Source organism: Lagenorhynchus albirostris, chromosome 7 (assembly GCF_949774975.1).
Source record: "Lagenorhynchus albirostris chromosome 7, mLagAlb1.1, whole genome shotgun sequence".
Taxonomy (NCBI): domain Eukaryota; kingdom Metazoa; phylum Chordata; class Mammalia; order Artiodactyla; family Delphinidae; genus Lagenorhynchus; species Lagenorhynchus albirostris.
Genome location: NC_083101.1, coordinates 35,822,651 through 35,847,103, shown reverse-complemented (window position 1 = coordinate 35,847,103; position 24,453 = coordinate 35,822,651). Strand labels below are relative to the sequence as shown.

At 48.0% G+C, this 24,453-nt stretch overlaps 1 protein-coding gene across 1 annotated transcript in view; it reads right to left on the bottom strand.

Moving 5' to 3' along the window:
• Nucleotides 1-22,111, bottom strand: part of PAX5 (paired box 5) — a 175,652-nt gene extending 153,541 nt beyond the window's left edge. Inside the window, exons 1-4 of the mRNA XM_060153394.1 lie at nucleotides 22,069-22,111; nucleotides 16,142-16,307; nucleotides 10,774-10,971; nucleotides 3,318-3,382 (exon numbers count right to left, since the gene is read on the bottom strand). Of these exons, the coding sequence (XP_060009377.1) occupies nucleotides 3,318-3,382; nucleotides 10,774-10,971; nucleotides 16,142-16,307; nucleotides 22,069-22,111 (472 nt within the window). The remainder of the gene's footprint in view (nucleotides 1-3,317; nucleotides 3,383-10,773; nucleotides 10,972-16,141; nucleotides 16,308-22,068) is intronic.
• Between the last annotated feature and the right edge of the window lie 2,342 nt (nucleotides 22,112-24,453).

The following is a 24,453-nucleotide window of genomic DNA, read 5'->3' as shown; positions in this document are numbered from 1 at the left end:
CCGGCGGGAGGCTGGGGGGCGGTGCCGCGGAGGAGGAAGGTCGGCCCCCGCCTTCGGGCCAATACGAAGACACGCCCCCTACAGGGGGCTGGTGAGACTGAGAGCGAGCGGGGCAGGGCAGGTGTGTGCTGAGGACACTCGCCACAGGGCAGCGGCCAAACCTGGGCCATTAGAGCAGCCCCGAAGAGAACTGACACTACAGAAGGGACCACGGGCACCAGTTCAAACCCCAGCCTGTCCAAGGATGCAGGAAGCAGGCGGATGGAGCAGAGAAACGGGGGAGCTGGGGCCCACCACCAGCCAGTGCTAGAAACGACCTACTCATCAGTCAGGCTCACTCCCTACTTACAAATCCATCCATCCACGCAGACATAAATATCTGCACACTCATACACAGAGCCAGCAAAGCACCAAATGCAGACTATCTGTCTTTTTATAGTTCCTCGCTGTCTTTTCTCCTTCCACTTTACCTGGATTTTAATATTTTATATTAATTATATAATATTAATATACTATATGTTATATATATATATTGATTTATAATAATGATAATTTTTTCTGAGAACTTACTCTGTGCCAGGCATTCAGGCATCATCTCATTTAATTCTGAGAACAAACTTATAAGTTAGGTCACTGGAGAGGTAAGGGAACCAAGGCTCAGAGAAGGTAAGTGACTTGCCCAAAGTCACACAGCTAATAAGATGCAGAGTGGTGACTGGAACCCAAGAACTAAAGTCAACCCCTATAGTAATCTGCTCCTCACTAATGAATAATGAAAAACAATAATATGCTTCACATTCATAAAGTGCTTTTCATTTGATGCTTGCAATAACCAAGAGTGCTATTATTCATCCGCATTCATCAGGTGAGGAAACTGAGCCTCCACACAGCAAAGTGATTGGCTCAAAGTCATCTAGCTAACAAGCCGTAGCACCAGGGCTCAGCCTTGGTTCTACTGACTTAAAGTCTAGATTTCTTCTGCCCAGAAATGTGGGTTGGTGACTTATTGTGACTGAGACCAGGTATCTAAGTTCCTAAAAATAAGAATGGGGGAGGGGAGGTTTGTGCAAGTTTCACATTAACTCCTGGCCCCAGAATCCAAGAGGGAGACCTGTCGGTCATCAGGGTCCTCTCAAGCTGTGCAGCTGAATTTCCATTTCTGGGCTGTGGGAATTCTTCCTTGGTTCATTAAAACCTACAGACCAATCTCAGACACATTTCCTTCGGCTATAACTAGCTGGAGGCAGGTGGAGCTGCTTTTGACTCTAAAGTGTAGGAAATTACTAGAAATGGTGGTGATTGGTTGAGAAGCTGTTTGTTGCTTTCCTTGGAGCACATCCAGCTCTTGCTCCTACAGACCTAAAGGGAGCAGTGCCTTTCTTCTCATATTTGAGTTTGATTTTAGATCTTCCTTAGGAGACACAGAAGTAGAAATCGTTAACTTCTCTTTTCCTTCACCAGATGAAGCTCCTCAAAATAGATTTATGCAAATCTCACAACCTTTTCTGTGTTAAGGTGCAAAGAACAGAGGAAGAAAGAATCTCACCAGTCATTCGGTACTTTAAACAACCACCACATATAACCAAGGCTCACCACGTTGCTGACAGAGCCGATGACACGTGTTTCAACATTTTGTAATCACCCGGCTCAAAAGACTCAGGTTTCAATTCTGGCTCCGCCTCTTACTGGCCATGTGACGTTGGGCTAGTTATTTCATCTCTCTAGAGCTTCCATTTCCTTACTCCTCAGTAAGTTAATAAATTATAAGGGGCTGTACACAAATAAGATATGGATTTTATACACATTTCTGAGATAAGGCATTCTGCTGACTGTCAAGTGTAGTTATTCCTCTTACCCAATTGAAAGAATATTATCAGTTACCCTAAGTTTGATATTCCTTTGCTATGTGACCTGAAATAAAGCTGCAAATGAAATCCCAGCCACAAACACTTCCCCAGAAAGCTCTCCTTAACCCTCTCCACTCCAGCTCAACAAAGCTGATCTTTCCCTCCCTTCTGCTCCCACAGCACCCTGTACTTTCTTCTTGAGCCTAATCTCAGTGTTTTGCAGACTTCTCCTTGTTATTTTCCCCCATTAGACCGAGAAGCCCTTGAGAAGGGGGAGTTTGTCCTACCTTCCTTATAACGTTAGTCTCCACCACCACGGGCTGCATAGCAGGGGCTTAGCAAACGCTTTTTGGATGGATTACTAAATGAAGAATTATTTTATGGAAGGGAAGAATTCTGTCTTACCTTTATTCAAAGAAGCAACCGTGAAGAATCAGAGACCTCAGAGAGCACTGGGTTTGTGCCCCTTGCTCCACAAATGGGGAAACTGAGGCTCACAGAGGTGAAGGGGCTTAACACAGTTCACTGGTTGACTTAATGACAAAGCTGGAACTATAAGCCAGGCCTCTGCCTGTCCCCCATCACCATGGGGGGTTCAAGTTTTCAGTCAAAGAAGGAGCAACAAAGGGTACACAATCTTCGTGTAATTAAGGTGTGATTAAGTGGAATTGACAGGGCCTGTGGCAGCCAGAACCGTCAGAGGCTTGCTGAATGGTGGCCCGCTTTCTTATAGTAAAATAAGCTTTCCCCCAACTAACCAGAGGTGTTTCCTTTATCCAAAGTGGAGAAATCATACACCTTGTGTAGACACACGTCACTTTCATCTCACGATCTTTGCAGGGAAGGGAAGGCAAGGGAAACTTCTGAACTCCTGGGTAGTAGGAAATATGACTCTTCTCCTTACAAGTCATGGTCACTCTCAGACTTCACCCATGAGTGTCAGAAACCCCACTGGCAGCCCTTGACAGTTCACGGAGCACATGAGATCGAAGCAAGAGAGAGAGAGAAAGAAAGTTTGGGAAGTTTTGCCACATCTTCACTCAAGACTGCAAGTGCACAAAGAATTGTAGAAGGGCTGGTTGATAGAAGAAAAAAACACATTCAAAACTACTTACTGACTAATGATGCAGAAAATGTTATGAATAAGTATCCCTTTCTTGATTTATTACTTTAATTATCTGACATTCTATAGACCCCCATTAGTGGATTTTTTTTTTTGGCTTAGATTTCAATTTTCTGTCTCATGGTGAAAGCTATTTATCATAATAATCAGTAAAATTCAAAACCTTTTAGCAGTATTTATAAAATTCATTTACCAGGTTCAGCCCTTGGAGAATGACAAAGAAGGCGCATTAGTACGTGTGCCGAAGTGTTTTATGCAGAATTATCTGTCCATAAGAATGATTAAAAGTTCTTTAGAGTATTTGGAGCCCATTAGATTTTTAAATTTTTTTTAAAAGTTCTTCTTACCTATGCTGTGACTGGAAGCTGGGACCGGCTGGTTGGGCGGCTGCTGTACTTTTGTCCGGATGATCCTGTGAACAGTTGGGAAAAAAAATAAATGGCTATTTACCATCATGGAGGAGAAGAGATCTCAACTAGCGATGCCAGAAACCCATATCCAGCTGGGTCGTGGGCCAAGCTGGGGCAGAAGTGGGGGCGGATTATGAACCCAGGTCCCGAGTTGGGGGTTTGGAAGAATTATAGATTAGTTCCAACTCAGCCCCTACCTCCCTGGGTGTCTTTGGGTAACTTGCACCCCTCTCTGGCCCTCAAGTGCCTCTTCTGTAGGAAGAGATTGATGCGTTAATATTACAAAGAGGCATCCCATTCTTGGAGCAGCTTCAGCTCCATAAGGAACTCACTGAGTGGGTTAGAAAGTTCCATCCCTTTCCTGGACCTCAACCTCCCATCTGTGGAGTGAAGGCACTGAACCAGGTGACCTCCCTGTCCCCTGGCAGCTCTCACACCCTGGTTTCTCTGCCTTAGACAGCCACAGGAAAAATAACATCCCTGCCCATCAGAAGTTATCAAGGGGGTAGGGGGAGGGATGTGAATGTTGCTACAAAACTAGAAAGGGTTAAAGTGCTGCCAGGAGAGGCCTGGCTTGGCTTTGCTAAGAGGAAGCCTGAATTATACAAAACAGTGGAAGGCTCTATGGGGCTGGGACCCAGGGCTGTCCTGGACTGTCTTTCCAGAGACCTTGCTTCAGTTCTAATATGAACTGGATTGTGACCCTGGGCAAGTCCATTCCATTGAAGGCCTTGGTACAATGAGGGAGTTGGAACAGACCAATCTTTGCTTACTTTAAGTAATCAAATCCTTTTTGGAAAAAAAAAAATCTTATGGAAAAGTCCAGTGTATATAAAGGATAATAGCAGCAGTGCCTTCCCCTTGCTACCTGGCAGCTCTGATGTCCTTCTGCAGAAACTTGGGCTCTGAGAAGCTTAGTTTGTAACTCTCCAGCTGGGACAACATGTGAGGCCTCCATGAGACCTCAAGCCCAATGCATCGTACAGCAGCTGACCAGGGCCAGACCAAAAGTCCCTTTTGGGCCTGCAAGAAAGTTCCTTCCCTGGCACTTGGGAGAAGGATAGGTGGTAATAAAATGTGCAACTTCTTTGGAAAGTTCTATTCCAGTCTCCAACTATGACCTTCTCCGGACGCGCAGGCCCAGCAGCCATGGCTCACAGGCCCAGCCACTTCGCGGCATGTGGGATCTTCCCGGACTGGGGCACAAACCCGCGTCCCCTGCATCGGTAGGCTGACTCTCAACCACTGCGCCACCAGGGAAGCCCCAACTATGACCTTTTAAAATAACATTTATTAGAGTTTTTCCTAATTATGAAAGTACTTTGTGTTCATTGTAGACTATTTGGACAACAGGTATAAAGAAGACATCTAAAAACACATTTTGGTATATTTCCTTTATGGTAGCCTTCCTGTGCATATTTGGAAATATCCATTTCTTCTTAACAAAATCAGGATTAAACCATGCATACAGTTTTATGTCCTGCTCTTTTCCCTCAGCATTATATAAGAAGCTTTTTCACATTTCAGACCATTCTTTCTGGAAGCTCTTTTCAAGCTGCACTGGTCTCCAGCTTGTGCACAGGGAAAGGGAGAACAGAAGTGTCTCCTGAACTTCACTGGGCCGGGGCCCCTGACCTCTGTGGTCTCACAGCTCAGTTCTGGGCACCGAGGGTGCTCAGGATCCTCAGCTGATAGCCTGGAATGGATGTTTCTGTTCACACCACAGCCTAGCCACAGGCCCTCTGGAGCCGTGGCCACTTGAGCTCAGCATAGGGCCTTTTGCCATTTTCTGATGAGTCAGCATATGTGCTGCCCCAAATACACTGAGCATTTATTTGTTTTCTCCAATATTCAAATAATTTATTTTGACTAAGAAAACATGGAGCGTATTAAAAAAGACCTGGGATTGAGGCAGTCTTTTTGACTACCTGGAATTAAGCTAGCATCTGACCTAATTTTGGATTTTTGTGTGGGTCACCTTCTCTGTATACATGTATGTGTGTCTACAGAGATATAGCTAGATGTGTGAATATACGGATATGCCAGATTTAAATATAGTTTGTCTATATTATGGTTTATGTACATACAAACATATGGTAAAATATTAATAGATTGTAACTATTTCCTGTTGAAGTCCTGTATAAAGTCCTAACTTTTCAAAGCATTGTCTTGCCATTAACTTTCTACGTAAGCAAAGAAAATTATGTTTTCCTTATTTTTCTTTAAAAATATTTATAAGTCATTGGTAAAACATTATCAATTTTTATAAAGCATTGACAGGCAGCTGCAGCGGCGTGAACAGGCTCCGGATCCGGACTTCTAGCGTTTGAATCCCAGTTTTGCAATTTGCCAGCTGTATAATGTTGGGTGAATTACTTACCCCTCTGTACCTCAATTTCTTCATCTGCAAAATGAAGCTAAGAATCATTCCCGCCTCATAGGGTTGTTACAAGGATTAAATTAATTAAGTACGTAGAACAGTGGCTGCTGCATAGTAAATTCTCGATAAATGTTAGCTGTTGTTATTTTCACTGTTACCTTCATAAAGATTAATGACCAGCTTCAACCTTTAAAGATTCGTATTTTCCACAAACGCCTTAAAAACACATGGGATCCCCCTGGGAGCTGGGGAGGGGAAGGTAGCCAACCCCATACCCTATTTTAAGGCTGTAGTGGGGCTTTCCTTTATAAGGAAGACTTGAATCTTAGGGAACCCTCCAAACCCATCCCCAGAGATAGAAATTTTGCCCATCTGCTTGTAGCAGCTGCCAAGCAAAGAACAAAGAGCATCATTTTCCATTGAGAAGAAATGGGAGTGGGAAGAACAAGACTATAATTGAATCATAACAATTCTAAAAAAATTAAAAATTAAAAAATTAACATCAGGACTCATCACAATAAGAGCCATGCTCTGGACCAGTTCTAAACCAGAGACATTCAGAGCTAATTGACAGTCAGCGCTAAGAGGTGCAACCTTTGCTTTGCTGAGCATTAGCATGACCTTGGATGCCATAGGATCATCCTAGATGGTCCAATGGAGAAGGAAGCTCAGCAGTCAAAGAATTCCTATAAATGAGGAAACGAAAGCCCAGAGTGCTCAGATGACCTGCCCAAGGTCCCACAGCAAGTCAGCTCCCATGCCCGAGCACTTTTCTTTGAGCCACATTCAAAGGAAGCAGTCCCTCTGCTAAATACTGCCTGTATGAGGCATAAAGCCTATTTGGATTCAAGATCCATCTAGAGTCCGAAGATTCAAAGTCCGAGGAACGTTAGACATTACAGGTATTTGTAAGGATCCCTTTTCAACATCACCCCCGCTGCTTTGAAAGGCTAGGTCTTCTCACCCACACCCCAGCCACCACCTCCCCTACACCATATACAAAATTCCACTGAAAGAGAAAATCGTGGGGCCTTAGAAAAAGAAATGGGGCTATAAGACTGAAAGAAATACCCACGTCTACCTCACTGATCAAACTGCCATACTACAGTAAGAATCCTGGGCCATCAGCTGTGTTAAGAATCCAGAAACCAAGAGACCAACTAGGCCAAGCTGGGAGAGAATCCACAGGTGACACTCACACCTGCGCTGATGCAGAGAACAAAGAGGGAAGGGATGAACGAGCCCAGAAGGCTTGTTACCCAAGTCAGGATGAAGAGCAGGGTTTACAAATGGTCATCCCCAGGCCACATCCATCCCTGGACAAGTTTTGTTTGGCCTGCACAGTATATTTATTTTCATTTGAATTAGTTGCCAGTATTGGTAAGTTGGTAGCGTTTACATAAATACGTGGATTTCTAGCTTCTCTTGAAAAATCAGAACACCCAGAATACTGGCCCCGCATCCTCACAGGACAACCACTGGTTGGTACTAAATAGAGCTGCCACTCTAAGCTGGGAATGTCACTCGGCCCCTGGTGTAGAGCCTTGGGACTGGAACAGACGAAGAAGGAAGACTCCGTTCCACCTGGTGTTGGGGTCAGCTCTAAGACAGTCACCTCCAACTGTCTCAGGCTGGCTGGATTCCAAGAACCTTCATGCAGGTTGTGCAACACCCCAGCATGTATTTGTCCTTAAGAAGCCACATAAACATGATGCTTTGTGTCCCAGGGAATCTCCCACAAGCCTAGCAGAACTGGTTCAGTGTTGCTTCACCCCATGTCAGTCATGGTTTCCCAGGCAGGATCCCCAGAAGGCAGCAGGAAGGCACACACTTCTGGGGGGGAAGGTGGAGAGGGCCCTGTGGCCACCAGAGTAGCTATAGATCCAGACACCCTTCCCTCCCTAGATGTCTGAAGTATTGGAATAGTGAGACGTTGCCTCCCGGGGAAGCAGGGGCTGGGAGAGGGAGCTATGGACCCTCTTACACAACATTTGCAAGACAGTCATTTAGAAGCTGCATCTGTTTGAATGCAGTGGGATCTTTATATGGAAAATAAAACTGTGCGCTGGGATGGCTCAGGCTTTGTGGGTGCGGGGTTGGGGGGTGGATGCAGCAACTCAAGACTGTTCCACACTTAGTTTATTTGCACTGCGCAGTCTGTTGCTAAAGACGCCAAAGAGCTCTCACTGAAGAATGTGGTGAGGAACAAGAGACTGCTCCCGGGAGGAGCCCCAGAGAGGAGCACAGGAAAGGGCTATAGATCACAGAGGAAGCCTGCAGACAGGCAGCAAAACGTACAGGCTGTGAGGCTCAGGAATGGAATGGGAATGCAGTGGGGATGGCTGTTTGCCCTTCCTTGTCTCTCTCCTCACAGATCTTCAGTTCTGTCCTGCCAGAGTCCTACTGGAGAGTGGTGGAAAGAAACATCCCTTCTCTTACCATCAGGGAACCTGGGCTCTACTCCCACCTCTAGCTCAAAATCATTGTTCCTGTGCACTCCCCATCCGGGCCTTAGTTTCTATACCTGTCACAGGAGAGAGTTAAGCTTTGAGGGCTGTAGGAGACCACAGATGTGGCAGCACCTTAGAGGTACAGCCGGTGGAGCCACCGGGCCACCGTTATGGCCTGGGACACCCAGGAGGCCCCTGAGGCTAGCCATGGCCCCAGCAACTAGCAGTCTGACCCTCCACACAGCACGGCTCTGGGCACAAAGCATCAGTTGAGCCATGATTTCCCTGGACACTCTTTCAAGTACTCCCTTCATAGCTTTCACCACATCTGTAATCACTGTGCTCTATTTGCTTCATATGTTTCTTTCAAATCACTTACTTTTTGACTTAGACTTATTTTATAAAGCAATATTAGTTCTTTACCATAAATGAGGGGGATAGTTCATAAAGTTCACACTCACTGGTTTCAAGTGCTAGTTCTATTTTTCTAAAGTACATTAAAATAACTTCATCACAAAACAGTTTTTCTCCTTGTATGACAGAAGATAGAAGTTGGAGCCCTGAAAGTGATTTATGCTTGTCCCGCAAAGGCATTTTCTCACTGACATTAGTTGTCACTGTTTAAAGATATAGAGATTTCATATACACAAACGTACAAATACATGCACACACAAGTCCTAGTTTCTGGCTCCTCTGTAAGAACGGAAAAAATATCTGGCTGCCACCAGGCCCACATTCCTGGCAGCTTTCAGCTACAGCCGAGAGGCAACTGCCCCTTCAATAGAGCTTGTGTTCCTAGTTTGCCACAGACCGACCTTCCCCTGTTGCCTTATGCATGGGCCACTTCCCTTGTTGCATCATCTGTCTGACCCCATATTGGCATTAAGGTTTGTGACCACCACGGGCAACCTGAGGTATCTTTCAAACCACACGTGTAACCTAGATTGAAAAATCTCGGGGCCTCCAGAGCCTGACCACCAGTTTGCTAGAGGCTCCTCTGCAGAGCAGGCTGACCACTCCTTCACTGATCTCAGCAGAGCAGTCCTCACTCCATGTTAGGGCTTTTGGAGACACAGGTAGGCAGAAAAGTCACGTTGCTTTGTGTCATGGAAATCTTTCAAAGAGCTGGCAGTAGGGGACTCAGAAAGCACATGAAGCCACTCATAAGCCAGAAAAGAACAGGAGTGATGCCCCTCAAACCCACCACAATAATTGCTACCTCTCCAGCAATTCCGTACCTATGGTGGGCTGTCCAGACTTCTCAGTGAAGGCCAGAGTCCCTCCCTGGACAAGGAGCCCCTCTAGAACAGAGACTAAGAGACCATATGCCTGAGTCCCCTCTCTCTTCGTAGCACCTTGAAGGATGTCAGAGCCAAAGTAAAGGTTTGCTGAGAGAAGAAACAAAAAACAGGCTAATGTTTTATGAAATAGCAGGACTCCAAACACCAACACGGAAAATCACACAGTGATTCTGTGCATTTGAGTCATCACAGAAGGAACAATGTCAGGACCAGAAGGGGAGCTGGTCTGATCACATCAGTTGCTGGGGGTGAGGGATCCCCTATGCCCAGACAGGCTCTGCACTGACAAGAGCAGGGCGTAGCCTTGGAGAAATGGGAACCGTTCAGGTTTTCAGTCTGCTGGCTTCCTTTTTCTTTGTGGGTTTTAGAGAACAATCAATCATTTCTGTCATCTCACAACTTCATCCTTGACTTTATGGGTTTCAATGGAGTTGAGACAGTACCATCTACGGTAGAAAACTTTCCTTCAGGAATTCAGTTTTGAAGCTCTGAGAGCTCTGTTGGATGCACTCTGGACCAGACTGGAAAAAAGAAGGAGCTCCCAAGAAGATCCCCAGCCTGGTACTCATGGTATTTCTCTGGATCTTTCTCCCCACCGGTGAGATTCGGGGCAACTGGGGAGAGGGCAATCCCCTAACTCCACAGCATCTTAGCATCCTGGATGTCACTCTTGGAAATCACAGACCCATATCAGCACCACCAAAGTCCTGGGCTCTCAGAGAGAGGAATAGCTTTGTCAAGGTCACACTGAGTTTGTGGCAGAGCTGGCACAGGAGCTAAAATCTCTCAAGTGCAAGTCCGGGCTCTGTTCCCCACACTCAATAGCTCAAACTCTGCGCAAACTGGAGGCTGGGATTTTCCTCCTGGGAAGCCCTGAGGTGGGCCAGTGCCAACCTTGAGGATGGGCTCGCAAGGAAGTGACATTTGTGAAGGCCTAACAGGACAATTCACTGTGTGGTGCTTCACATGCAGAGGCAAGTGGTGAAGGGAGTGATGGAAATGACTCTGGGCTCAGAAGAATCTGCAGCAGCCAGAGTGTTGGCATAGCCTCCTGTCCCTGGGCTTAGGACGCCTGCCCACTTTGGAGAGAAGACAGGGTGATAGAGCGATCCATTCAGCCCCGTTAGCATCCCTCCTGTGTGATAACCCCTATGGAGACTTGGTGAAAGGAGAGACCGGATCTTCAGGAAAGGCACATGCAGAGCCCCCAGTATCCCCACCCAACCCAGACCCCTAGTCTCCCACAGGCACCAGCCCCTCACCTGTTGATGGAACTGACGCTGGGCACCGTGTCATTGTCACACACCCGTTCCGCCAGCAGCCGGTCCCTGATCTCCCAGGCAAACATGGTGGGATTTTGGCGTTTATACTCAGCGATTTTTTCCACCACTTTGGGTGTGGCAACCTTTGGTTTGGATCCTCCAATTACCCCAGGCTTGATGCTCCCCGTCTCATAATACCTAGGACCCAAGGAGAGAGGAGCTTAGCCATGAGAGACCTGGAAAATGGGTGTTGGTAACAAAATAATGGATTATTCTGTCCAGGAAACGTCCAGACCTGTGCTGTCCAGTACGTACCCACTAGCCATATGTGGCTTTTGAACATTTAAAATGTGGCTTGTTTGAATTGAGATGTGCTATAAGTATCAGATACACACCAGGTTTTCAAAACTTAGTACAAAAAAAAGTAAAAATCTCATTAATGATTTTTCTATTGGTTACCTATTGAAATGATCATCTTTTTAATATATTGGGTTAAATAAGCTATAGAATTAAAATCAATTGTACCTCTTTCTTTTTCCTTTTCTAATGTACTATACTACTAGAAAATTTTAAATATCATGCATGGCTCACATTACATTTCTATTGGACAGCGCTGGTCGGAATGTTCTGCATTAATTAATTAGTTAATTAATTAATTAATTCTGTCACATTTATCTACCATTGACAGTTTACAGAAATCTTTCAAGTTGGTTTTCCCCTTTGATCCCCACAACACTTCTAAAGCACATAATTTTGAATTTCTAAAGCACAAAATTCAGTTTTGAATGACTGAATGAGTGAACAAATAAACAAATAGGTCTCCATCTACAGATATAAACAGAGATCCATAGAGGTTAAATGGCTTGCCCGGGCTCACCCAAGACCCAGTGGCCAAACTAGGACTGTGGCCCAGCCTCCTGAGCTACAATTTCCCCAGAAAGCTGCCCTGTGCCTTTAATTTGCCAGCTCTCCCATCCCCTAGCAGACTCATTCTGTGAAACTGTCCCCCAAAGTGCAACTTCTTTTTCCATAAGAGATAAACAAGAACCCTGGTGTAAAATTACAAAGAGTGTTGGATTCCAGAATTAGCTAGAAATATGAGTTACGTATAAGTCAAAACCCAAGCAATCAGAAAAACAAACAAACAAAAACACCCAACCACAAGTCACCGCAGCTCTTCCAGGGACCGCCCCTGAGGTAAATCACTGTTTCCAAGGACATTTCCATGCTATCAGCTCTTCCTTGTTAATGCAAATAGGATGTCAGAGTTTTACAGTAAAACCGAGACCAGGGAAAAGAATGCCATGAAAGAATATTTCAGGGGAAAAAAATTACTTGATTCCTTTTCTGAATCTGAGCCTTCACTGGACGTCTCTCTCAACATTGACAGAGGAATTCTTGACTTCCTCTTGCAAAGATTATCTTGCAGTTGAAAAAATTTTTTAATGAAAAAGACATTTTAGAAATTGCTGGAAAATTTTAAACCTAACAAAAGTTTATAATAGGTAAGGGAAAGCGGTGATTCTCCCATGTGATGGGTGGGAAAGGTAACCCAGAACAATGACTGGTTACATTTAAAGAGATGCTTCTCAGCTTGGGTAAGTCTGGTTAGGGCCAAGTTAGTGAACATTCTAGAAACAGATGAAATAATTTGGGACCAGTGATGTGGATGCACAAATTCTGTTTTTCACTAAGAAGAGTGAGTCATGTACAAATTTGGACCATAAAGCAAAACTCAATCTGTGCTCTTTCATTCTCTAATTGCTAAAAATTTGTTATTAGTCACAAATAGGTTTTAGAAATATCCAAGAAAATACTCTTTTGCCAAAAGTCTAAAAAAAGTATCTAAATCAAAGCACACAGCAATCTCTGCAGATTTGGCAGATCCTTACAACTTTACAATAGAAAAATATCTGTTACTATCAACACAACAACTCATTATTTAGTCAGAGTGCCTTAAAGTTTACAGAGTCTTCCTTGAATTATCTTCATCCTCACACCAATCCTGAGAGGCCAGCATGGTTTTATAGAAGGGAAAACCGATGATCAGAAGATCAAGTACCTTGCCCAACTCCCTTCTGGAACTTAGAAGCAGTCCTGGGCTTTCAAACCTGATTCTGAATCCAGTGCTCTTTGCACTAGAACAAACTGCTGCTTTAGTTGTAAAAATTAAAATAATACTAATACTACTAATAATGATCCCATGCAATTGTAGAGAGCTTTACTGTTTACCAGGCATTTCCATATGCATCTTGTCACTCATTCACTCACTTAATCGACAGTCACAGAGGGTCTGTTAGGACAAAGCACTATCTTGGGGCAGGGGTTCAGACACACAGACAACCCTGCGCTCAAATATATTAGCTGAATGGGACTGCAGTATTCATGCAGAAACTCTGAGAGGGTGGCAGGATGAAATCTCACCCCCCAGCACTTGTCCTGCTTGTATGGCTGTGGATGGCAGTGCCCATGGCTCTCCATCCATCCCACCTTAACACGGCCAACCATAGGAAGCTATGGTCTTGATACAAGAGGTCTCTGTCTTCCTTTTGACTGACACATGGGCCAAGCACTTAGAAGGTAGCCCTGTCACTCCAGAAAACCCCAACTGGCAACTGTGTCAGACTAAACAACCACCCTTTCATCTCAGCAAAACAGGCACGCAGCACTTTGGCTTATACACAATAAGACGAACAATAGCCACTAACACACAGTGCAGTTCGGCGCAAAGAACATTAATTTGAGAGTAAAGAGGTGTAGGTGCCAGTCAGTGGCTCTAATACTAACTCGCTGTGTGACCTTGACCAGCTCAACCTCTCTGGGCCTCAGTTATCCCATTTATATAATAAGGGGAGGATGTTCGCCCTGCCTACCTTGCAGGGCTGTTGTGAAGACAGAAATGCAGAATGGTTAAGAAAAAGCTTTGTAAAACATAAAGAGCACGTGTTGCGGATTAAAATCCTCTGAGTGTTTACTACGTGTAACATACGACCCAATTCCAAATGGCCTGAACCTCCCAGCCAGGCTCCAGTGAAAGAAGACAACAGCCCAGCTTTTTGGGTGGATTTAAATGCCACCGGGCTGTGCCCCTCGAGCCCCTCCAGAGCCTTGAGCTCTGTGGACTGAATGCCCATACTCCTGGCAGACCGCCACCTTTCCGAGATGAGTCTGCCTGCCCCAGGGACCCTGCCTGCCTTGCCATACAGCCTCTGAAAGCCACAGCCACCACACACCACACGCTCTCGACAATCTGTCACCCTGTGTGTGCCCATCAAATTCTTCGGTGACCAAAAAAAAAAATCAGTGGATGGAACAACCCCAGTTCAGAAATTCCCAGTCACACTGTTTTAGGGCTGAACTTGTTTCTTAAAAGGCAGTTCTAATTAGAGTGACATTTTGTCCACTGTGGTTCTTAGTTATGAAAATAATGAGCTATGAAATTCCAATTTATTGTTGACAACTTAAACGGCCAGGCACCCGAGCGGCGCGTAACTTCCGAGTGCCACTCTACCTAGTGACAAATCTATTCCGGGCCGCGGGAGGCTGCCGGCTGGGCTTGGGAGGGTCACTGTCTCTCTCCTTCAGTCCCCCAGGGAAGATGTGGAGGGCTCCCGGGCACCAGAACGTGAGGACCCGGCATCTGGATGTCCCCTCTGAGAAGGGCTCAGCATCTTGCCCTGAGAAGATTTCAAATAGCAAGCAAAATGTCGGCTCAGCAAAGACATCTCAGCAAAAACAAAGGAAGGGCCTCTTTTTTCTCTTTCTCTCTACCTCCGTACAATGAGAAGGCTTCCCAAGAAGATATCTAAGATTCACTCAGAGATGGTCTAAAATATTTTTCTTTTCTCTCTCTATCTTGTCTTCATTTCTCTTTCTGTTTCTCTCTCTTTATAAATCAGTCCATTTCTTTTCTGTTTTGTTTTTTCTTTCTCTTTATCTCCCTCTCCTCTAGTTTTTTTTCTTTTTCCTTCGACTTTCACTCTCATCCTCCTGCCTAAAATCACCATCTAACAAAAACACCACGCTGATGTCCTGACCTTCTCCTTGAACTCGGGCTGGGGCTCGTTTGCTGCTGAGTACTAAACAGGAGTGGAGTGCACAGCCTCCATGGCTAGAGTGACCTGGGACGGGCAGGGGCATAAGGAATAAACAGGGGGATATGGTCTCTAAAGGGGCTGCCATACCCCTGGCCCTGAAACCTCTTCTCTCGGCCTCCAGCAAGTCTCCTCAAGGTTAAATACTGTTGTTCCCTCCATCTGAGAGGATGTCTTAAATTCCAGCCGATGGAAGGGAAAGAGTAAGCAGAAAATCACAATGGCACTGACATACTTCAAAATATTTATTTTCTATTCAGGCGCCTGTTCTCAAACCGTAACGCAAGCTACAGGCCAAAGGTTGTTTTCTGACCTGGCAAGAGAAATCCTGAGAGAGCATTGACAGCTAAACCCGAGAATGTTCCTGGCTGCCAGGGCAGACCTATAACAACTTCACATGCCTGGAAACACACTTGCGGCTTTGGTTTGGGAGTACCGTGAGATGCAGATGGTCTTGGAGTTCTTAAGGCCTCTTCCCAGCCCGAGTGCTGGCTGACTGGCTAGATGGACCTGAATCAGTCACTTCGCCCTGTAGATTTGTCTCCTCATCTCAAAACAAGCTTCCCTGGACCATCTCACCCGAGAAAAAAAAACAGGCGCATTAAGAGGCTGCAGAGCCCTCTGGGAGAATTGGCATTGTTAGTATTTTGCTTGCAGCAAATCGCCGGGTCAAGTGGCACCTTTCAAATGTCAGATTTGAGAGTTAGTGTTTGTTTGGGTTTTTTTTTTTCCCCTTCTCTAATTTCATATATATTTAGGATGCCTGTCACTATGAAGGAAACAAAACATACAGAAGGAAAACACTACAGCCCAAAATAATAAGGTAGATGATAACCCAAAACTGAAAATGACAGCTGACTTTTAAAAATGGAATGTGCTTTTTGAAAACATTAAAATGAAACATTGAAGTCTGGTTATGTGATTTTATAACTTGTAGATTTTCCACCCAGCCCTGCTAAGGCCCTGAGCTCACCAAAGATGTGAAGGGAAATTCCCAAGAACCTCTTACTTCTGGGTTCTTCGGAATAATTCACCAGGTTTTCAGAAAACATGTCACCCTCTTATCTGAGTCACCCCATTCCACAACAGGAGTTTCCTGGGGCTACTTTGAATTGAATGGCCTCAAAAGGGCTTTGCAAACTCCAAAGTGCTATGCATGTGAGAGAAGCGCCACCATGATTCTCACTATGACACTGCCACATTGGACAGCTTCTGGGTCATGTTTTAGGTCATTATTTGAAAAATCAAGGGAAGCCTGAAGCGTCTGCCTTTACCTGCCAAGGATTTTGCTGACACAACCATGGCTGACTCGAAGCTGCCTGGAGATGTCGCAGGGCCTGACACCTTGATGAGCAAGTTCCACTATCCTTTGGCGGACTACATCTGGGAGTGGCCGTCCATTCACAAAAACCCCCCCAAGCTGATTCACTCCTCCATGTCCTGAAACAGATCAGAAACAAAAGGCAAGAGAAAGGGTGGTTAGAACCAGTCACACAGGAGCAGAAACACTGCTTTGAGTACCCAGAGTCCCTCTGATCAGAAATGGCTGCGGGCTGGCTATCTTGAGCCTGGGGTCTGATCATGCAGGCTACATGAACACCTCAGATTGCTTTTTAAAATTAACCTTAGCCTTTGTCCATCTTCAGCCAGTCATTTGGGCTATTGATAGCAAGCATCTCCATACTATGTTTCCTTTAGTTACTAGCATTTTCTTTATAATTTTTTTTAACAATGGAATATATGAAGACCTCAAACTATACCAGGGACAGAACTTATTATATACATGATGCTGAGGTCTAAGATAGATCCTAGGGAGAAAATACATTTCCAAATGCATAAAATTTAAAGAGATTTTTTAAAATGAAACTCTTTCCTTTTAACAAATATCTTTAAAAGTGAAAAGGACTGCTCTAATAAAGCTAGATCTCAGGGGGGGAAAATACTTTTTAAATCAGCAATCTGATTCAAGGGCTAAGGACTTTAAAAAACATTTTTTTTAATAGTATCTGCAGATTACTGAGACAAAACCCAACCATTGCCATGATAAAAACCCTTTCTTTAAGAAGGTGCAACTCATACCTCAATAAAGATGGGGAAAAAAATACACAAAAAAGGTGAGGCTGACATGCAGACTTGACCACTGTACCCTCTTAGAGCACACGAAAGAAATGGGTCAAAGGATCACATTTCACTCTAGTGTATCAGGATTTGTTATAAAGGAGTTTCCCTGGAATTTTTGGAGTGTTTTGCAATCAACAAGCAGCTTTAAGTTGGTTCAGGGGAAATAAAGAAGCTGGAGAAGGCTTCTGAGTCCCAGGTTTTACAAGGGCTCTGGGATGGATTTTAAGTAAAAAGAGCTCGGGAAAGTATCTCCTGCACCCAAAAAGCTCCCTTCTCTTACATTAAGGTCCATCTGGAGGGAAACAGGGATCTAAGTAAATGAAGAGCCAAACCAGTAAACACAGAGTGATCCAGTGTAGCAACACCATTGACCTCGTAGCTGTTAATCAGCCACTAACTGACATCACTGAGGACTGTCAAAAGCCAGAAGCCAAGTCCAAGCATTCACCAATGCTGCTGGCAGCTCAGAGGTCAAGGAGGGGGAAATCTCCTCCTAAACTGGGACTTGACAGGGACTTGACTGTACCAGGGAAGCCAGGGCATCTCAGAGGTCACACACACACACACACTCCAACTCTAAAACATAAGGTAGCCACCTCATCTCAGCTATTCCCCCCCAGCACTCAACTACTATCCGTGTTCATGAACAGTATTTGAAATAGAGGGGGAAACACTACCCATAACATAACCTATTTCCTAAAAACTGCCAAAGCTATTCACTGAAGTTTACCATGAGAGTCCAAATTGAATATTTCCCCAAATTTTCAAGTTCAGGTTGATTTCAAGGGGGAAAAAAAACCATTTTATAGGTGACGACAGTACTTAATTCTAGTTCTAAGCTGAATTTCTTTTTTGATTTTTAAAATGAGCTTTAAACAGTTTTAATTGTTCTAAAACACTCCAGACATAAGAAAAAGGAAAACCATCTCGAATAGAATTTTACAGTTAAGAACACAACTACATAGTTCATCTAAAACAAAAAGACTGCAGCCACCCCTAGTCAAGGGGCTTAAGAAAGCTTTGTTCTGGGGTTGGGAGCACCTAATAAAAAAGAGTTATATGGATCTTTCAATAATAGGCTGGATTTAAGAGGCAAGTAAATTGAAAATTGGTACAAGCTTATCTGAGAGGACAAAAAGGAAGCTAAAAGCACCTAGCACACTTGAGATAACCTACTAGTCCAGGCATTGGAGCCATCTGTAACGGCCTGTTCCCTATACTACTGGCAATTTAAATTTTCTGCCCAAAACACAGTGGCAAACTTCAGAGGACTTAAATTCCAAAAGCAGTCCTGCAGGACATTTGTGAGCTTTGAGGACTGTTTGTATCATGGAAAAAAACCTAAGGGTCAGACACTCTAGGTGACAGCAGGTCCCCACACCCTCTAGTCTTGACCTCAAAGGCCAGGCTACCAATGCTCTTGCAGAGTCTGATCCACATATCCACAGCTGACACCAGACCCAGGATGACCTGGGGGTCCCCTATGTCCCTCAACTTCCTGGAAAGGCCCCCAAACCCACTTGGCCCTCTGCCTCTCTCCCAGTCCTATCTATTAGAGCATGTCAAGGGTGGTGGGTTGGTGATTTAAAACTGGAGTCTGAGAAGGCAAGGTCTCTCACTTACCCCAAGACTGGAAAGAAGTGAAACCAGAAACCCGAGAGAAGTGAGACAAGAGGACAGGGAAAGAAATCAGGAAAAGAAATGTGAGGGCAAGTGTACAAAGAGCGGGAACTCAATGAAATGAGACACACAGCAAGGAGAGAGAGCCTGGAAGGGAAGCCTCAGGTTAGAAATGAAGAGGAGGAGAAAAAGGAATGGATTGGCCAGAACGGGGAGAAGAGAAAGGAAAGAAAGGTAAATGTGGTGTACAGTGGGAGGCAATAAGAGAGAAGAGAAAAACGGAGGAAGCCTAGCATGGGGGCATTTGGAAGACAGGGGACATCTGTGGAGGGGGACCTTTGTTTTCTGGGACCCCCCAGCTCCAGCCCTTCACTTCTTCAGAGAAGCCAAGTCCCATCCTCTACTTCCTATGGACTCCAGCTGAGTGAGGGTTCATCATGTGGGAGGTGCTGGAGGGGAAGACATGGACTCAGCTACACTTTTCAGGGCCAAGTAGAATTTACAGAGAGACTGACAGAGAGACAGATGCAAACAAATCAAGGCAAAGACCAGGAAACAGACACGCAGATACAAAAGAAACACAACCTCGCCTCCATAGGGCAAACAGAGCAGGGTTTGGAGGAGGGGAGGGCTGGGGAGAAGGGTTGAATTGCAGATGCCCCTGGGGCCTTCGTGGCTCTGGTCTGGAAGGGGCTGGACTCCACAGATGCTCCTCAGGCCCTGATAAGGACATGCTGCCCACCAGGGTCCCCCTGTCCACAGCCCCAAAGACCACACCTGGGCATAGCATCTTGGGGAGAAGGTCTGTGCTGACTCAGTGGTAGATTCAACTCCAGGATCCACAGGGTCATTGAAATTCCCCCTATTGACATCAGAGAGGATGAATGAAGGGACACACAAACATGCAAACAGGAACACAGGAAAGGCAGGGATGAAATCTCCTTAATGGACTCTCTGACAGACAGGTGCTAGCACACATGGACAGTGGGGCCATGGATACAGACATAGTTAAACCAGACGGATAGTGCCTTGCACTTGTGTGCAGCCACCCAGATGTCCGCTGCCCACTCTCTGGAATCTGAGTCCCTCTCTCTCCCCTTCTGTGAATCCTCAAAAGACTGCCTCCAGCTTTGTCCATGTGAACTTCCTGTCAGTCCTTTTGTCTGTCTGACCTCAAGATCACACTCTGTAAAATGGGTGTAGCTGAAAGTTTAGAAGACACTCGGGGAGGAGACTGGATATAAAAGTGCTTTATAACTGGTAACTAGCTGGGGGTGGAGGCAACAGAACTCAGAAGCCCATATCCTGGCGATGCCTGCCCCTCCCCCTACACCACCTCCCCACAGAAGCCACCCTCTAGTGGGGGGAGAGGGGAAAGGAGTTGGAGGAAGAAACTGACCAGGGCCAAGAAGGAATATGAGAAGGTAGGACATGGTCTGAGCCCCTACTAACCAGGCAACTTCTCAGGATCTACTGTGCACCCCTCCACTCAATCTCCAACAAATTGGGGCCTACATTGTGCAAGCAAATAGCTTTGGGCGTCAGAACCAACGGCACTTCCAGAGAAGGCAGCTCTGGAAGCTAGGCAGGCTGGGGCCAAGCCCCCACCATGCTGCAGGGGAAATTGAAAACGGAAGGAGGGAGCACTTCTCAAGGAGGGGGCAGATGACAGCTGGGACAAGGAGGGACAGAGACAGGCATTAGCGGTTGGCTAACCTGCACCTGGAAGGAGCTGCCTTCTTCACCCTCATGCACAGTCATGGGACCACCAGTTCTGATGTGATTTCCCCAAGGGCTGGGGCACAACCTCTGGGCCGCCAGGCTCTGTGCAGAAGAAGGCAGTAAGCGGATCCCTGCAGGCGAGGATAGAAGCGCAAGGGCAGCCCTCCTCATTTTGTCCTCAAATCGCTCCTTGACTAAGCTAAGGGCTTGGTCACCTCTCAGAGTACTGACCCCAACTCCTTTGCTTTCTGGCTCACTCTGAGAGATCAGAGCCTCCCCTGAGCCGGGCTAAGTCTGCACAGGAGACGGCTGCTGGGGGCGCTGGGGTCACCACGAACTGGAAACCGTTTTGGCATAGGCCCCAAACGGTGAGGAATCGTTTGGGCTGGAATCCGAGAAATCCGCTTCTCTCCACAAATCTCTCCGCTGCTTTGGTGGATGATCTCGGACTCGGGAAACTGACACAAAGAGAAACTGACTTGCCCGCAGCCGGCCCCGCAGCCTAGATCAGCATTTCCCAGCCTACCAGGCCATTCGGCCCTCCCGGGCAGAAACGGACACATTCGCCCGGGAAGCTCGCCTTCTCTCCAGCCGGGTCTCTGCTGCCTTTGTTAAATAGGGGATCCAAGGCTAAGTAAGCAGGATCCTGGGCTGTCTGAAGCCTTGGGGAGGGCTCCCAGCGCAGAAGCAATTCCCTGACCGGAGGCCCGTGGGGGCCCGAGCTGGGCACCCAGCTGGATGCCGCCGAAGCCTGGCGCCTTGCTCCAGCCCAGCTGTGCAGCGCTCAGAAGGAAAATACGATTCGTTCCACTTGGAATTTCCTCGAAATCTCCGAATCTAATCCGGCGTTAACTCACCGTGAGAGGTGCGCTCATCTCACAGGAGGGTGTGCTAATGGGTGAACTGGCAGATCCCGACGGGTCAGGCAGCCGGCCAGTCTCGCCTGCGCCCAAAATGACCCTTCCCGTCTCCTACACACGTGATGTCTTTCAGAAGGCGAGGGTGCCTGTATGGTGACTAATTGGCTTCTTCGTCTTGATTTTTTTTTTTTTTAAGGGGAGAAGCCATCATGAGGCAAGTGTCCTGAAGAGGACTTGATTGTGTCTTTAAGGGTCTCTGTATGAACTGGAGGCTTCTAAGCAGAAGCTCAGCTCAGGGACGGTTACTTCGTTGATTTTTCAAATCCCACTCCTCAACTCCAGGATGCCTTTGGAGCTCTGAACCTGGTGTCCTCGCTTAGCTCTCAACCTCTTCCTCCACACATACAAGTACACAGGCACTTTTGGGGCCCCACTTTCCCTCCAAGCCCCAGTTTTGATCAGCCCCACCGCTGAAAAAGGCGCCATCGGGATCGGGGTGTGGGGCGCAGTCTAAGACTCAGACTGACCTCTCCCTGCAACTTCGTACCCTCCAACTGGCCCGGCCCAAAGCCCTCTCCGGGTCCGAGTCAGGAATCTCCCGGCACGCTGAGATGTTGCTGCCGGAGCCCCGGAAAGACTGCAGCTCGCTGCCTACACTACCGGTTGCTGGAGGCGGGATTCCCGGTGCCAGGTGCTCCGGCCGGGTCGACCAGGCGTTTTGCTCCACATCCCCTGCCTGGAAGCCCTGCACTTTGCAAACTTGACTGCGCGGCCACAAAAGTCCTGGGTCCTCCCGTCCTTAGTACCTGCCCGCGGTCCGGCACCCCCAACCCCGTCCCGGCGGGAGAGTGAGAGAAGCGAGCTCGCCGCCTACTTACTATGCATGGATGCAAACGGGTCGTGCTTACAGTGTATTTCCATCGGGGCGCTCCAGACTGCAGGCCGGCCCACGCTGCCGCCTCCCGGCGCCAAGGGGCTGCCCAGCGAGGCTACGGAGCCGCGCCGCCAGGCCGGGAACTGTGCGAGCTGGGCTCAGAAAGCACTGCTGGAGCTTCTGTTCCTCTCTCAAAGCCGCTCTGCCGGAGATCGCCGAGAGCTGCGCCTTGAGGCGGGAACGGCGCTAGTACAGTCCGGCTGGGAGCGGTGCGCCCAACTCCTGGTGGCTTCCCTCCCGGGCTGGCTCAGGCGTCGGCTCCGCACCCGGCCCAGGGTAGCTGCGGCCAAGGCGCCCGCAGCTTCGGGGGCATAGTTTAGGGGCCCGTCTCCGGGACGGCCTGGAGCCCCCCCGCCTCCTGTAGGAGCGGCTCTAAGGAGGCCTGTGGGACACACAGCCCTTGGATTCACTCGGGGGGCAGCGAGGCCCGCGGGTTGCCAGGCTGGTTCCGCGGCCTCGCTGCCTCTGGAGTCTCTCCTCGATCCCTCGGTCTCCACCGGATCCTTTCCCTTTCTGCTTCTTTGAGTCTCTGGGGCTCGGACTTGCCGCTGCAGCTTCTCTCCACCCGGCTCTCCGACGTCTCGGACGAAGTTGCAAAGAACTTCCTCTCTGGCGGCGCTGGGGTCCTGGCGGGTTCTGAGACGCTTATGCCACTGAGGTTGGAGCCAAGACTCTGGAGTCCCCGGGATCCCGCAGCCCTCACACCCTGGGACCCACTGCCTTCAAAGTTCCCTCGGCCCCCGCTGCTCCTTCATCGCCGGGACCAGGAATGGGGACAACAGCGACGATCTCCTCCTCGCCTGAGTATCTGTCTCGCACCCACCAACTCTTCGAGCTTCCGCTGCCTTCTCTCGGGTGTCTGGTTCGACTGTCTTTCAGTTGCCTCTTCCGGGACGGCCGCCGCGCCTGCCCCAGGCGTAGAGCGAGGGACACAGAAGAGAGCGAAAGGTCCCCTAGACCAAGGCCGCCGGGACTGCCGGTGCAGAGATGCAGCCTCTATCTGCTTTGACTCCCAGCGTTACCGCCGCAGCCGCCGCCGCCGCCGCCGCCGGCGCTAGCCCTCCGCCTGTTCGGCGCGCACAGTGCGCCACCGCGCCGCCCCGGAGCCGCTTTCAGGACCCGCTGCGTGTGGACAGCGCCGCCCGGGGCTCAGCCTCCCTCCGGGCGGGGGCGGGGGCGGGGCGGGGGCTAACCTGCCAATCACGCTTCATCAAGCCAGTCAGAGCGGTGGCAGCCGGCTCTGACCCGAGACACCGCCCCATTGGCTGAGCAACCGGCGGGCTCCGCCTGATTAGCCGATACCTGGGCAATGGGAGAGAATGGGAGGCGGGGCCCAGGCGGCGGCGCCACGTTCATTGACAAACGCGCGGGGCGAAGGCCTAGTGGAGCGCGGACTGGGGGAGGGGGAAGGGGGTCAACACAGTGCCTGGAGAGTCGAGCTGCAGGTCCAGCAGGAACCTGGCCTCCTCTCCGCGGCATTGGGACCCAGGGATGCCCTGAGGGATTAAGGGCAGCCGAGGCGGGGATGGGGGGTGGGGAGTGAGGGTGGGGAAATAGTCTCCAGAAAACGCGCGCGCGCGCACACACACACACACACACACACACACACACACACACACACACAACGGATGTTGGAGGAAAACAAGGAGCTCAATAGAGATCAGGCTTTCAATCTAAGCACTATCAGACTCGCGATGGAAACGTAGTGTGTGCACATCTGCTCCGTTCTGACCTCAGTTTCCTCATCTGTAAAATGGGCAGAGTTGGCTTACCTAGTTTTTAATGAAGGCTCCTTCCAGCGGAAATATTTCATAGTTTTATCAAGCGCCAACTAAGCTGACGCTGCCGCCTCCTTGTCCACCGTCCTCCCCTGCTCTAACTCAAGGGCCCCCAATTCTAAGCTAACCGTAGGCAGAGACATAGAAGGGGAAAATCTCATAGTCCTTTAAAGTTAGTAACCAGGGTGCTCCTGGGGGAGAGGTCTATCTGAGGCTTTGGACCAGGTTGCCCAAGCACTGAGCCGTGAGCCCCTCTTTCCAGCCTCAGACCAGGAGCTGTCAGACACTTTGGGGGCTAGTGATATGCACAGCTGAAGGCTTCTGTGTGCAGGGGTAATTCTGCATCCGGAGCAAGGCCTCTTGGGAACTGAATGAATCCAGTCCCGGCCAGTGCTAATGAGAGTCCCTGAAGCGGGAGGGCGCATTCAATCTGCAAGGGCCACGCAGAGCTGCACTAAGGGTGCTACTGTGCTGCAGCTCTGTCGTCGAGAAAACCCAACTTTTCCTCTCCTGGGTAAGTTCTTGTCGCTTTTAAGACAAAATGAGTGGAT